Source organism: Simochromis diagramma, unplaced genomic scaffold (genome assembly GCF_900408965.1).
Source record: "Simochromis diagramma unplaced genomic scaffold, fSimDia1.1 OVJJ01000618.1, whole genome shotgun sequence".
Taxonomy (NCBI): Eukaryota; Metazoa; Chordata; class Actinopteri; order Cichliformes; family Cichlidae; genus Simochromis; species Simochromis diagramma.
Genome location: NW_024387423.1, coordinates 4,260,396 through 4,275,421, shown reverse-complemented (window position 1 = coordinate 4,275,421; position 15,026 = coordinate 4,260,396). Strand labels below are relative to the sequence as shown.

Here is a 15,026-nt window from a genome sequence, read left to right as displayed (position 1 = left end):
GGTATTTCTCAAAGACGGCACTTAAAGGAAGCAAGTATAATGAGAAAAGGGTAGGGCCCAGCACAGATCCCTGGGGGACACCACAGCAAACAGGTACAGCCGAGGAAGAGGATGTAGCCAGATGTACCGTAGAGAGCCGATTGGAGAGGTAAGATTTAAACCAATCCAGGGCAGCGCCCTTGATGCCTACAGTGTGCTCAAGTCTCGCTAATAAGATATTATGGTCAACCATGTCAAATGCCGATGATAGATCCAAAAGCACTAAGACTGAGGGGCGTCCGTTGTCAGCCATTAGTAGGAGATCATTGAAAACACGAAGCAATGCTGATTCTGTGCTGTGATGTTGTTTGAAGGCCGATTGAAATTTATCATTTATATTATTCTCATCAAGGTAGGTCTGCAGTTGGAGCAGAACCACCTTCTCAAGTATTTTAGCCAGAAAGGGAAGCTTAGAAATTGGCCTAAAATTGGCAAAATCAGTGAGCTCAAGGTTCCTTTTTTTTTTTAGAACAGGTTGGATTATGGCATGCTTGAGAGCTGAAGGTACATAGCCAGAAAGCAAGGAGAAGTTCAATATGGACAATAAACAAGGTCCAATTACACTGAAACAATCCTTAACAATACGGGATGGGAGAGCATCATGTACACAGTTTGTATTGTTCAATTTATCAATTTGACGCTTCAGAGTGGAGAGAGAAACGGGTTCAAATTGATAAAAAGTGGCCGAACAATCAGGAGTAGACATACAATCAGTCACCAGAGGAAGAGTAGATCTAAGGGATAAAACTTTATCTAAAAAATAGTTTGAGAATTTTCCACAAAGACCCGGGGAGGACAACAGTGGCATAGAGGGACGGGGGTTCACCACAGAGTTAAAAATTTTAAATAGAATTCGTGGATTATCACCATTAGTGGTAATAATTTTAGAGAGAAAAGCCGCTTTAGCCGTTCTGGCAGCCGTTTGGAACTTCGAGCGGCTAATACGTAAAATATCATAAGAAGACTGAAGTCTATCACTCCTCCACTTCCTCTCATCACGCCGACATATACGTCGTAGGGCACGAACAGAATCATTTAACCAGCATTGTGAGAAAGTTCTAGGGCGTTTCATTTTGATGGGTGCAACAATGTTAAGAATCGAGGAACAGGTGGTTAAAAGAGTATTAGTAGAGTTCTCAAGTGTGTGTGGGGAAGAACAATCCAGCATACTAAATGGGGAGTTAGCAAAAGACGTAATAAAGTTAACCACAGTATTGGCATTAATAGTGCGCGTAGGATAAAGAGAAGAGTTTAGGTATTGTCCAGTATCACCCAGGTCTACATCGAAGATGACCGGGGAATGATCAGAGAGACCAGTATTCCTAATTTCCTTAATGCAAATGTCCACATTGAATGAAAAAACCATTAACAAGCTGCTCAGTGGTGTAGTGGTTAACACATTTACCTTATTTACCAAAACATCCCTGGTTTGAGACCAGAAAGAAACACAAACCCAACTTCAGCGTGTCACAAGCTAGTGCACTTATTGTAATGAAGCTTATGCGTAAGTTCAGTAGGGAAGATCTATGACCTCAGGTGCTGCCGGCTAAATCTAAGCTTTATCACTTCCACTTTCTCACGCTGTCAAGGTGTTCTCCAGGTCTACTCCAATCACCTTCTCAGTATCCATGTCGCATACTTTAAATCTCACTGCGCATCTGTCATTATCCTTTGCGCAACCAACCTTCTCCCAATCTCCACCTCTCATCACTCAAGCTCCATTCACGCCACCTTCATATCCACCACTAGCAGACTAGGCTCCGGGGGGTCCTGCTCTGATCCCTTTCACAGCTGGGGTTCAGTTCTGCCGAGACGGCCCATTGGAGTCTGACCGCCAGACACCGATCTATATTCTGTTTATCAATAAATCATGTTCATTTTTTTCAGATTATCTGTCCTTATTGAATTATTCTAAAACCTGGATGAAGGGGCTCTGGCATAAAATCTGTGCCAAATCAAACATGCAGATCCACTGGAGAAAATAAGGAAGTGGCCAAAAGTATCTACTCAAGCTAGCTGGGTTGGTTAGCAGCTACCCAGCTTTACCCTAATGATAATGGCCGAAAGGCTTAAAGCATCCTAAACAGCATTCCTCATCTCATCTTTTTAATACAATCTGTTTAAAACTGAGATGAGGAGAAATTTTACAACTTTATTGTCTATTAGAGGTGGGAATCACCATACATCCCACGATACGATATTATCACGATACTTAACGCACGATACGATATTATTGCAATTTTTAAAAATATTTTGCAATATTCCGATTCTGTACATAAAGGTAAACTTTATCAATATTCATTTTATCTAATATCAAATTCTCACACTCAGTCTTTCTCTCATTTCAGTCAGTTTTATTGTTGACAAACTGAACGGTTTGTATTACAGTCTAGTCCAACTTAACTGAATGCAACCATCTGGTACAATTATAGCTATTCTGAACTATGCAATTTATGAAAACTATGCAGCCCATTCAGCAACTGAAGAATTTGAAAGTAAATTAAAACAAAATATAATTTTACATTAAATAAAAAAGTTTTAAACTTAATTAAAATAAAACATGTCTTAAATTAAAATAAGTAAACTGTCATGTTTATTACTGCCATAAAAAAGTTAAACATATCTGGACAGTGAAGGAATGTCAGGATTCTTGCTCAGAAAAAGGATCAACATGCTCTGAAGTCAGAGCACAAAAACTTTTTTTGTAACAAAATATCGATTTCTGCTGTCCCTGTATCGATACATTATTAGCAAAAAAAAAATCACGATACTACACAGTATCGATTTTCCCCCCCACCCCTATTGTCTATAGGACATTAGAGCATCTCTGTAGAGGTTTTGACCTAAGTGTTGATAAATACCACTGATATAAAGCTTGGGATGACATTTCTTGCTTTCAAGCCTCAATATGTAAGCAAACTGTGCATGCAGTATGAATCTGTTGTTCTTGAGGCAAGCATTTTCAAATATAAAATATAAACTGAATTTAATATAACGATCCATCTCAGCGGAAAACGCATCCAGTCGATATGGCCGCAACCACCATGAATCTACCGCAGCACACTCCATTAACCCAGAGGACTGGCCGGTCCTAAGATAAGTCAGCAATGCGAATCACAGGCAGACAGAAAATGGAAAATAAGGGTTTGGCATCAAATGTCCCACAGACTGGAAGTGGCATAATGATGGATGCTCATAAGCCTGTCAAAAAACTCAACCTACCTGCCAGCAAAGCAGTCAGGGAGACCGTCGACCAGTCCAAGCAATTACAGATTCAGCTAGACTGCAGCCTGCATCCACAGTATGTAAGAGAATCCCTCAGGGTTTTTATAGAGCGAAGGTGAGGATGTCAGCAGGCTCCAGTTAGGCAGACCCCACAAACACTGGCTTCTGTGTCTTCTCACCTCATTCTAGTTTATTTTGAGAAGATTTGGAATTCTAGGATATGTGCCATTTAAATGAAAGATAACCTGCAAGTATCATAATCGTTCAAGAGAAACATGAATCGGTATTACCTTTAAGATTTGATGAGTGGCGAAATAGGTGATTTTCTTCATCTGCAGGCGTATAGATAATGATGTACTTTTGGAAAACAGTAATATCCATCTCTGCAACATTCTCCCTCTTTGAATTTTTATGTATATTTACAGCATATTTTTTGTAATGATTTATTTTTTCTTTTATTTCCTCTTTTAAAAAGACAACAACAGTCCAACGGCTGGTTATTTGCTCCTCCGAAGATGCCAGAGCGAGAAGATGTGGTACAGATGTGACACTAGCACACATTTTTTGGTTTATTCTGACTTTTTCTCTAAAGGTTAAACAACTCTGGAGCTTCCCGCAGTTTGTGCATCATCATGGAAATCATTTCTTCATCACCAGCCAGGAGAGTAAACGTAGCTTCCCTGAAAATACGTACATGGCACATACTTTCTTCCACAGTCCTGAGCCTAGTGCAGCATTTCTGATTTTTAAAACCGATATTAATAACATAGACAAAAAGCAAGGAGCCTCAACAGAGTTTCTGATATCTAGCTGTAGTTTTGTGACACTATAATTGTAACTGGCAAAGATTAAAACACGAAGCTATTAAATAAAACAAAGAATATTTATTTTAAGAACTGACTCTGCACTTTATTCCCGAGAGGAATATGATGGGTGACAGCAGGGTGCTCCCAGAGAGCTTCGTATGCTGTAAGACCTCATCACCATCGCTCATGTTTTTCCTCATTCCCAACCTCTCTTCTCCTGTATTGATCGACCCATTTCTTTCTGTCTCCACTCGTTGCAGATCATCAGCACACCGCCTCCTTCTCGTATAAACTTATAATGTCATTGCTACGTTTCACGAAACCCAAGTCATGCCTCAGCGCTACACTTCTGGAGTACAATGGACTAAAAAACAGCCATGCTAACCTTCTAACATGGGGAGACATGTTGAGAGAGAGTTCTCTGCAAAAATGTTGCAGGAAATCTTTAGAAATTACAGCTATTTTTATACAGAGTCCCTCATTTTCACAGTATAATGAAACTAACATAATTTTAAATATAAAGACTGCTGCTAATACTTGGAAGAAAAAAAACCTTGCAGTCAATAGCGCCTTAAGTCTAGAACCCGTGGACATCACTAAATGTCGTTTCCTTCCTTGAGATGCTCTGGCAGGCCTTTACTGCACCCAGCTTCATTTGCTGCTTGTTTGTGGGTCTTTCTGCATAAAGCTTAGATCTTCAGTAACTAGAAAGCATTCTCTGTTGGATTGAGATCAGGTGACTGACTTAGCCACTGAAGAATACCTCATTTCATTGCCTTGACAAACTCAATGGTTGCTTTTGCAGTATGCTCTGGCTCATTACCCATTTATAATGTGAAATGCAGTCTGATCGGTTTCACAGCATTTGGATGAATCTGAGCAGAGACTACAGCCCTGTACACGTCACAGTTTATCCTGCTGCTCCTACTAAAAGTGAAATCAAAAATAAAAACTACTGACCTGGTTACACTGTAAGCAATATGCCCATGTCATACGACTGCTTCCACAAGGTTTGACAGATGATCCAAAGACATTTTTCAGAACTGTGCAGGCTTGTTTAGATATTTTTTGACAAAGTCTAGTCTGGTCTTCTTTTTCTTGAGTGTAACCAGTGGTTTGCACTTTGTTCGCCTCTGTACTCACATTGATGAAAGACTCACTTCCTTGTAAACCTTGACAAGATGAACCTAACTCTTTGAGAGTATTCTTGACATGGTTAGATGCCGTTGTTTTCATTTACCATGGAAATAATTCTGTGATCATGCACTTTAGTTGTCTTCTGTAGTCTTTCAGGCATTTTAGTATTGCTAAGCTAGTTATTGGCTCAGTGGGGCGATCGTGGCTCAAGAGTTGGCAGTTCGTCTTGTAATCGGTTCGAGCCCCGGCTCGGACAGTCTCGGTCGTTGTGTCCTTGGGCAAGACACTTCACCTACAGCCAACTGGTGTTGGCCAGAGGGGCCGATGGCGCGATATGGCAGCCTCGCTTCTGTCAGTCTGCCCCAGGGCAGCTGTGGCTACAACTGTAGCTTGCCTTCACCAGTGAGTGAATGAATAGTGGAATTGTGAAGTGCTTTGGGTGCCTAGAAAAGTGCTATATAAATGCAATCCATTATATTATCCATTATTAATGCATTCATTCTTTCACAGCCTGACCTGGCTGTGAAACCACTTGTTATTCAGTTGTCCAATTACTTTTGACCCTCTAAAAATAGGCGACAGTTTATGAAAAGTTGATGCAAAATTACTGTTAAACCCCTTAAATTAAAGCTAATAGTCTGCAGTTTAATTTCTATTGTTTGACTTCAAATTCACAAAAACTACAAATATGTGTCTTTGTCCAACAAATTGTTGACCTCACTGTATAAGCCTGAGAAAAAAAAACATGTTCTCCGACTCAGTCCTCTTTGCTTGGCTGAACATATCAAGCCACTTTTTTTCTCCAACACTTTTTTTTGGCAGAAGCGCCGTCTCACCCATGAGAGAAGACAAATCACCAGTCCACCAGAGGACCCAAGAGGAAAGTCACTCACACTCATATTCACACTCAAAAGCGCTTTGGACTTTCCAGTACAACAAACTTACGTGTCTTTGAACTGAGAAGACACGTGTAACAGTTGTGTGACTCAAACACATTGTGGCCTAACTACTAATCGTGGACCATAGAGACTGCAGACAAATGAAATGGGGGGTGCCTGTAAAAATGCATTGTGTTTTATTAAAGTGTTGGAAAAACAAAGTCAAGGAACACTGAAGTGGCTCTGGCGTATTGTTGTGGCCCAAATGCCAAACCTCTGGTCTAAAAGATACACCTACTGCTGTATTTTGATAGTGGTAGTGCAGACCGATGCACACTCTGCTATGGCTATTTGATTAGTTCGAGATCTGGAGACTGATGAAAACTGCTGCATCTGACTGAGACTGTTTTTATATTCTCTGGATCCTGGAAGAGATCACTACCATTATCACATAAGAAAGATAATCAATCAGGAAAAAGTCTCAATGCCAACAAGGTTCTTTTTTGGGAGAGAGCTTCTTTTTTGGGGGGGTCAAGAGTTTAGCTTTTCCTTTATAAAGGTGAAAATGCCAAAGTGGGAATTTAGAGATCAGAGGTCAGGGAAGAGTCAGGCCATTTCCTCGAGATTAACAGCTCTTCGTAAGGAAGTTATGAAGGATTTATTAGAAGCTGCCAATCCGCCACCATGCCTCAGAAGCGTTAAAATGGGAGTACTGCTTTAAGAACAGCACACTCCTAACTCTACAGGTGACTTCATCCTTTAAGCCAGATGTCAATGGTAATAAAGCTGAAGGCTGAATATTTGTAACCCCAGAGGTAACCCTTGTCATCACACACTGTATCCAGGGACACAGCGATGAATAATAGATGCAACCAAGGCACACCTCCTTTGATCATTATGACCAAAAACAACTGATATCAAGCAAAACTTCAAAAGAAAGAAGGACTTTTTAAAAAAAAATATCTGTTAAATATGACTAGCATGAACTGTTTCACATAAAGACTCATGCTAAAGCACAGCTTAGGGGGTGGGCGGGTGTCACACTGGACACATATATAAAAGCACATGTAATGAATCACATACCTTGAGCAATAGCTATGGACTCGAACCTGTGCAGCTCTCTGAGCAGACAGGTGCGCTCAGACGGATGAAGGCTATAAATAAACTCCTTGGCTCCTCGGGGTGAGTTGAGGGGCTCCATCGGCTCCTTCAGGGGGTGTGTGCCCAGGTGACACCGCTGCACCACCACGGAGAGCGGGGTCTCCGAGGCGAGCTGCACCGGGGATGCTAGGGCGGGCGTTTGGTGGGTTTTGAGCGCGGCTCCGGTCAGACCAGTCCCGGCTCTGAGAGAGAAGGCAGGCCGCAGGACTCTCCGCAAGCAGGGCAGCATCTCTGAGATGGGGAAGTAGAGCGAAGAGCCGGAAACCTGATGGAGCAGAGCAGGCGACACCAGGCCTGGTTATCACCACTCACCTAAAACCACATGGCGTAAAGATTTATATAATTATTTATCTCCAGTGTGGAACAATCGCGTCAACAGCCATCGCACGATAACATCCTGTACCCTCCACAGCCAGCCAGGCTTACTTAACAGGAGCAAGAACCGGCCTGGCAATGATCACCACACTGACCATGTCGACGAAAAAATATTGATTGGAGCGGATTGAGCGCATTTGCTTGGAAACCCAAAGGCGAAAAAACAGATTCGCCAGTTTTCCAACTTGACTTATCGGACTCACCTCAGTCGATGCTCCGCTGTCCCGTCCAACAACCTCCACAGGAAACCTTGAAAACAGTGAGGTCGCTCCGGCTCATACGCGTTCCTCCTTTAAATCCGGTGAGATTTTGCGAAGCCCAAAACCTTTATAACTAGCTGGGTGTTTATACTTAATCGCATTTTTGCGAGCCTGGAGCCCTGTCGGTGTAACCTCTGGCTGACAGGATAATGTGTGAAGCGGATGGGAGGGCACTTAAGCGGCCAGCAGCCCTGGAAATATTTTCCAATGGCAGCGCCGCTTTCCTCCGTGCGTAGCTGTGACGGCACCGCCACACGCACGTACAGTCAGGACTACACTGACGGCCGGTGTATTCATTTTATGCCACATCATCTCATAAATTATCTTTATTATTATTATTATTATTGTTAATATTTTTTAAAAAATGTTGGTAACCTTTCAGAAGTCAGTGTTGTGCGTATTCTCGCGAGGATACATTCTTACTGTGATTTATATCGCGCATCATTTGTGGTGTTTATAGTGATAAAGGTCTGTGTTTGTCTCCTGGGTGTGTGCCCATCACTCCCTCTGCTGTTATGCACGTGGAGCATTTGAATTATTCAGCCAGATAAGACAAAACTACCACGACGAAACATGACATCATGTGGAAGTTATTCGTTTTAGAAGGAGAGGCCCGCACCTCAAGGAAAAGTAGTGTCTGTTCCTCATGCTGTTTCGTTTGCTTCCTTTTTTTTTTTGACTGTTTAAATGAGTAGTCCACTGACTATTTCATTGATAAGTATTTCCAGGCCTCTAAGGATGGGTGAAGTAATAAAAAAAAAATCCAAGTCGAAGCCTTGAATCAGGTTTGGATGTTTAAACTTGGATAAGGGCGGCCCCTGGTGGCCAAAACCAGGGATAACATTTCTATATTATTAATTAGAAATAACTTCTCGTGTTTAGGCACATTTTAATTAGTGCTTTGTGATCCTGCAAAGGTTGGTATTGATCCGACAGCAAGTAAATACAGGATCAGTATTGCCGACACCAATACTTTCAGCCTATAAGTGTACCTTATATAGGGGAGAGCAGATTTATAAAATCATCATCAGTAAAACACTTTTACTTTCCATAAAAACTAGTGAACAAAACAAATAAATCTTTTAACATTTCATGTTTTTTTTGTTTTTGTTTTTAAACTGGGCTTTTTGGACACCTGGGACGTACTTGTGCCGATCCTACCCACCAGTATCGATTCGATAGTAATACCTGCTTTGGTATCGATGCCATTTATTTTCGGATTGATCCACCCACCTAATTTTAATCAGTATGTGTTCATAAGGGCAGCACTGTGATTAGCACTGTTGCCTCACAGCAAGAAGGTTTGAATCCACCTTCTGGGTAGGGCCTTTCTGTGTGGAGTTTGCATGTTCTCCGTGGGTTCTCACTGCCATGCCTTCCTCCCACAGTTCACAGACATGCAGTTTGTCGGGGTAGGTTAACTGGTGATTCTGATTTAACCATAAGCATTAACACACACACACACGCTTACATATTCGAGAAGACACAAAGCCAAAACAAAATTAATATTCTTTATTATATTGCTAAAGCTGTCATAACAACATTTTTACCTCCTTAAACAAAATGCATTAAAGCCTGAACTCTACAGGGACAGACTGAGAGGTCAACTCTCTGTGGGGAAGGAAAACAGCTAAAAACTAAACTGGAAAACAGACTTAACTATACTTTAAAACTTTCACAAACTATAAACTTCTTATAGGATATACTGACATTTGGCAAATATAATATTTATATATATTTATGCTAGTAATTTAAATATGGGACTTACAGGTTAATGATACAAGTTTTAAATGAGTGGACAGAGGTTTGCAAGGCGCAATCTGTTTAGCAAACTCTTAGCATGGTTGTTATCATTCCACTTTCAGTTCAGTCTCCAGGGGGAAAAAATCATCACTTTAAACAATAATTTACAAAAAAAAGAAAAGAGTTGGGTTTTATCGTTCCCACTCAGATGAAAATGCGCCGTTTGGACTGAACTGAAGTGGGTGCAGCTCTGCACGAGACCTGGGCTCGTAATACTGATGAGACTCAAAACCACACCTGCTTGGCATTTTTCTTACAAAAAACAAAACAGTGTGCTTTCAAACCATCTTATCTGAATTCATGATGCAAAATATACAGATGTGTGAAATAAGGGACTGACAGCGGGACAGTCGTGAACATCTGACTGAAAACTTTAGACGGCACTGATCGAGGGAACAGCTCTGCCACTCTGATATTTTATAGTAAGTATAAAAATAGAGACGAGTTGAGGAGGAAGACATTTAAAGAATGAGAAATGAAATAAATTAAAATCGTGTGAGATCCTGGACTAACTAAATAATATTTACAATTTCAAACATCCTGTAGTAGCCATGGTCTCACAGTGCTTGAACTGAAATGCAAATCAAATACAGACCGAGTGACACCAACTAGCCTGTTTAGCCTCTGGTCTAAGGACGGGCCTAGTATCTCATCTTATATGATCGTTTTTATGCGATTTCCTTGTCGATAACATAATCACCTTTGTAAAAACAACCAAAAACAACAAAAAAACTAATTTAAAGGGGCAGTTGTAAAAACGTGGTCTGAAGTCTGAAGGACAGAAACATCATGGCGTTAACAAAAATATCATTTAACTCTGAAATAATGCTTCAGGTTCAATAAAATGCTTAGTTCTCGCTCTCTTTTTAAACAGAGACAGTATATACTTTGAGATTTATTGCTGCCGCTGTGAGCAATCAACGCCAAGCAGCTCATACTGTGGTCAATAAATGACAAACAAAGGAAAGAGGTCGTATATTAACACGAGAACCTCTGACAAGGTTTAATCTGCCACCCATGAACGTGTAGAGATTGCAGATTAAATGAGTCATAAACTGAGGAGAAGTAAACCCAATCCACTTGGAGGCAGTGCAGTATGATGATCCTTATGTCCCTGTTAAAAGATGTGGAACTGATTGATTTTGAACGATTGAACGAGCGATGCCGACACTCCCCGGTAACACAGACGTGCAAAATTATTTACAAACCGTGTCAATATGAACCCTTATAAAGAAGAACAGGACACAACTTTAGTCTCTCTTAATGTCACAGCGTCAAACATGTGACACTTTAGTCACACTGTAGCCTCCTACGACTCCGAATGCAACGCAGTCATTTCCTTTGCTTTTGTTTTGTTTTCTTTAGGAGCTTCCTGTGCTCATGGTGTCTCTGAGTATCGATGCATACTGCATTTAAGTCTTTGAACTGTGACTGGAAGCTCAGCACCTATGAACAGCCATCAGGGCGTGCCTCCAAATAAGCACTGATGCAGGTCAGGAGTTGCCAAAAATGGAGCCATCAAAGGCCAGCCGCTGAAGCCGTTACTGTAATAGAGCACTTTAATATCGCTCTCTCGAGGGCGTGTCGTACCTGCAGAGGTTATTGCCAAGTCATCAACATTAAGAATGCTGATCCCACCGCAACAGTACAGTGCACTCCCAAAACACTGAGTCTGTGTACACATAATATACAGTACTTTTTTTTTTTTCCACACTCAGAGGAGACGTAAGTATTGTGTGAATGTGTGAGAATAATGAGTGATCAGTGTGGTGCTACTTATTAACAAAAACATGCTGTTTTATGCTGCTCTTTTACATCTGTGGGCCTGGAATTACAGCTTATACAAGGATTAGCACAAATGGCCTGATCCAGAGTGAGTTATTAACCTGGCTTTATATCATTTCTGAGGCAACGTAAGCCCAATAAGACAACTGCTATTGTCTTTTCTTTAAGTGATTGTAAATGGGGGCTGTAGCAGGAGGTTCTCACAGGTGACGAAAGCCAGCAGATACAACTGATATTGCAATGTGTTATAAGAAGCCTTTTAAGTTTACACATTGCACTTCTTATCTGCAACGTCCCTTTTTCCTAAAGCTTCTGACCTAATTTACAAATGAGGTCACACGTCTCCTGCGACCTTTGCCGAATCACGCGATGCGTGGTGCAGAGCGATCGTTGGTGAAGGTTCTCTTGAGCTTGACCCCTTTGCGGATGGCCATCAGCATGTCTCCTTCTTCTTGCTCTCCTGAATCATCTCCTCCTCCCTCCTGTCTCATCTCACTCTGAAGGTGCTGCTGGCTCACATAGTTGGGTAGATTGGGAGGGTTGGTTGTGGCCTGACCGCTCCAGGACGCCATGGGTAGCGTGCCGGGATCCACCTCTCCTGTAAATGTTGGAGAACTGGGGGATTCTTCTCTGCCTACCATCTCCTCGCCTCTGTTCCCATTAACAGCTCCTGGCATATCAGGCACCGTGGGGATCTTTACAGGAACGACAGGAGTGCGAATGGGAATGGGGCCTGTACCTGTAACGGAGCCCGAACGGCGTCCAGAAGGTTTAGATGAAGGCGTGCGGCGGATCGTGGCAACTCCAGGGGTCACAATAACTGGACCGTGGCCTGTAGAAATGCGAAGAGAGGCATTTTGGGAACTGATGGTCACGATATTTTATCACCAACATTAAGAAAGTGGCCAAAACAGTTACCTGTAGGCGTAGGAGGATACTGTGCAGTAGGAGTAGATGCATAAGCGCCTGTATGGATTGGTGTGGGGGGATAAGGCCCCGTGTGGTAGGCCCCCGGGCCAGGATAAGGTACCTGACTGCTGGGTAGCCCCGCTGTGGAGGCTGGGCGTTTGGCCTGGAACATACGTCTGTAGGACTGAGTGATATCACTGTTTCTGGGGATGGTGGAGGACTTATCAAAGTCAGACTGCTGCTGCTCAGACTCTGGGTCTCCAGCCATTGAGAAATAGTCGTAGTCTGATACTGGAATGAAACAAAGAAATAAGAAGTGTATGCACCCAGCCACGTGACGTATGATATGATGCTAGCAAGTTAAAAAGAAGCAGAGAACTGGTGAGTGTGCCACCTTGTGACGGTATAGTATCCTCAGAGCAGCAGGGTGTGTTGGTCTGTGTGCTGTAGCCACTGGAGCACTGGATAGAGTCTCTACTGGACCTCTGGGTGTCCAGTTCCAGACCTCTGGATAAGGCCAGAGCCAGATCATCCTGGGCCTCGATATCCCCAGCCTGGAGAAAAACAGATGCAATCAACCAACAAAAAGAAAGAAAAAACAAAACATTTAGTAACAATCTGAATGTTTGCCTGGAACCAGTCAGGTACAATTCATTAAAGTCATTAAAGTCATTAGATTCAACCCATTAAAGTCATTAAATGGGGACATTAGTGGTGGGAGGCTATTCATATCATCGAAATTCCAGGACAAAAACATTGGCCTGCAAGTAGTTTAACGTGGGTTCACCTGAAAGTCAAGTATCACAGTTGGCAATACACAGACTGATCTCCGTTTACAGACTTCATGAGTTAGTAGCAGTAAGATAGAAATGAATCACAGAGGAATTTTTATTTGGCTAGCAAATGACCACAGCTTTTAAGCATTAGGGAGGGATCTAAGCAGAAACCATGTGGTGCTTCTCGGCATAAAAAGCCATGAAAAATTGAGAAGAAGTTAATTGAAGTTAATCAACAATTTATGGAGAGCAGTCATGTAAAGTAGACCAGTAAATTTCTCACCAGTTGCTATTATTAACAGTATATTTGTCCAACACAAGAAGAGATAAAAAACAGGCTAAACAGTAAGAAGTGCAAATGAGATTCCTTAATTAGGAAAAACGTGTTACAGAGAGACCAAAAAACCAAAAGAACATTTGGCTGAAGCCTCACTGGCTAACTAACAGCATGCTTGTTTAATCAGTTAACAAAAAGAGGGAGACAGCGACAAAAAACTGACCCTGACAGCCGCAGGTGTGTTCCTGTTCTTGTCTTGCACTAATGCTGATTGGCTTGGTGTTTGCAATGCAGCTGGAGCTGCGGTCTGGGCAGAGGGCGGGCTATTATCACAGTTCATACTCCCATTACTGTCCACCACAGCTGGACTCTCCTTGTCTTTCTTTCTCCGTAACGTGTTGACCATAGGCTGGTCATAAGGCCCAGGCTTCGCCCAGTCCTGTTAAAAAACGAGATGCAGATGTCAGTGTTTGTTGTTCATACTACATTTTTGGACTCAACTAAAGTAGGTAAACAAAATAAAGAAAACCCAAATAATTCACTGAATGTGTGTTCAAACTGTAGACAAGGAGGATGGAAATATGTCGATCGTCAACTCAGAGGAGATGGACAAACCTTCCAGCTGGGGACTCGTGATGAAGGCATCATGGGGGAACCCAATGTGCAGTAGGGAGGGTAGTCTGGCAGCAAGGCTGATGCAGGACGTGACCATGAACGAGTGGGGCAGGAGGTGGAGGTTGAGGAGGAGGGAGGGAAGAAGGGGAAGGCAGTGTTTGACACTGAGCCCAAACTGCCCCCGTTGCTATGCAGGTAGGGGGAACTGGCTGGGCTGTAGTGGTCGAAACCATTGGACAACTGTTTGCGTGCATGCCGATCAGGAGGAGGGATGAGAACAGAAAGAAGACAAGCAAACAAATGTGTAATGGGATAAATCGTTTAAATGATAAAACAGTGGAAAATAAAAACAAAACATAACTGAGGATAACTCAAGTACAGGAAACACAAAAAATATACTAATCAAATCAACACAGAAGAAAGGAACTGCTCACGAATGCTGAAATGAATGAAAACTGGAGATGCACATACAGCATACAGAGTACCTTTGCATTACACTGAATCGATGGCATACACACCCGGGTTTAGAGTTTAGTGTGAGGAAAGCATGTTGCGTGTGTAAAGCTTATAAGATTCATTGTGGATGAGTGTTTATCACCTTGTCAGTAGAGGGCTGAGGTGCAGTAGTATCTGCTAGTGAAGAAGGGGTGCTGCAGTCACTATGCAGCAGCCCTGTCTCTGACATCTCAGAGGGGCTGGAAGTGGGACAAGCCTGGGACAGCGAGGGCAGCGGCAAACAGGCAGTGACACGAGACCAGAAGGAGAGAGGAGCGGTAAAAGGAGGAGGGAGACATCACAGACGGACGTGTAAAAGGAAAGAATCAAAAGATAGACATGTCAGCAGGTAGCGAGATAGAAGCAGTTTGTTAAGAAAGCAGAGGCAACTTTTTCACTGTTCTCAGCAGTTAGTGCAGTGCACAGCCGAATGACTGCAGAAGAGGTGCACTGGGAGTCAAACCAGCATTAAATGTATGGACATC

General features: G+C 42.3%; 2 protein-coding genes across 6 annotated transcripts in view; both read right to left on the bottom strand.

Annotated features, from left to right (window-relative positions):
• LOC120722292 (transmembrane protein 65-like) overlaps positions 1-8,106 on the bottom strand; it is a 45,363-nt gene extending 37,257 nt beyond the window's left edge. Inside the window, exons 1-2 of the mRNA XM_040013228.1 lie at positions 7,825-8,106; positions 7,169-7,511 (exon numbers count right to left, since the gene is read on the bottom strand). Of these exons, the coding sequence (XP_039869162.1) occupies positions 7,169-7,475 (307 nt within the window). The 5' untranslated portion in view covers positions 7,476-7,511; positions 7,825-8,106. The remainder of the gene's footprint in view (positions 1-7,168; positions 7,512-7,824) is intronic.
• A 1,272-nt stretch (positions 8,107-9,378) lies between these two features.
• The window catches only part of LOC120722289 (protein MTSS 1-like), a 46,828-nt gene continuing 41,180 nt past the window's right edge, over positions 9,379-15,026 (bottom strand). For 3 of the 5 annotated variants that reach the window (XM_040013219.1, XM_040013224.1, XM_040013220.1), the window contains 6 exons: positions 14,645-14,758; positions 14,047-14,286; positions 13,655-13,870; positions 12,773-12,932; positions 12,388-12,669; positions 9,379-12,301 (listed from right to left, as the gene is read on the bottom strand). In XM_040013219.1, the coding sequence (XP_039869153.1) occupies positions 11,832-12,301; positions 12,388-12,669; positions 12,773-12,932; positions 13,655-13,870; positions 14,047-14,286; positions 14,645-14,758 (1,482 nt within the window). In that variant the 3' untranslated portion in view covers positions 9,379-11,831. The remainder of the gene's footprint in view (positions 12,302-12,387; positions 12,670-12,772; positions 12,933-13,654; positions 13,871-14,046; positions 14,287-14,644; positions 14,759-15,026) is intronic. The other 2 variants (XM_040013225.1, XM_040013223.1) reach the window with 2 other exon arrangements.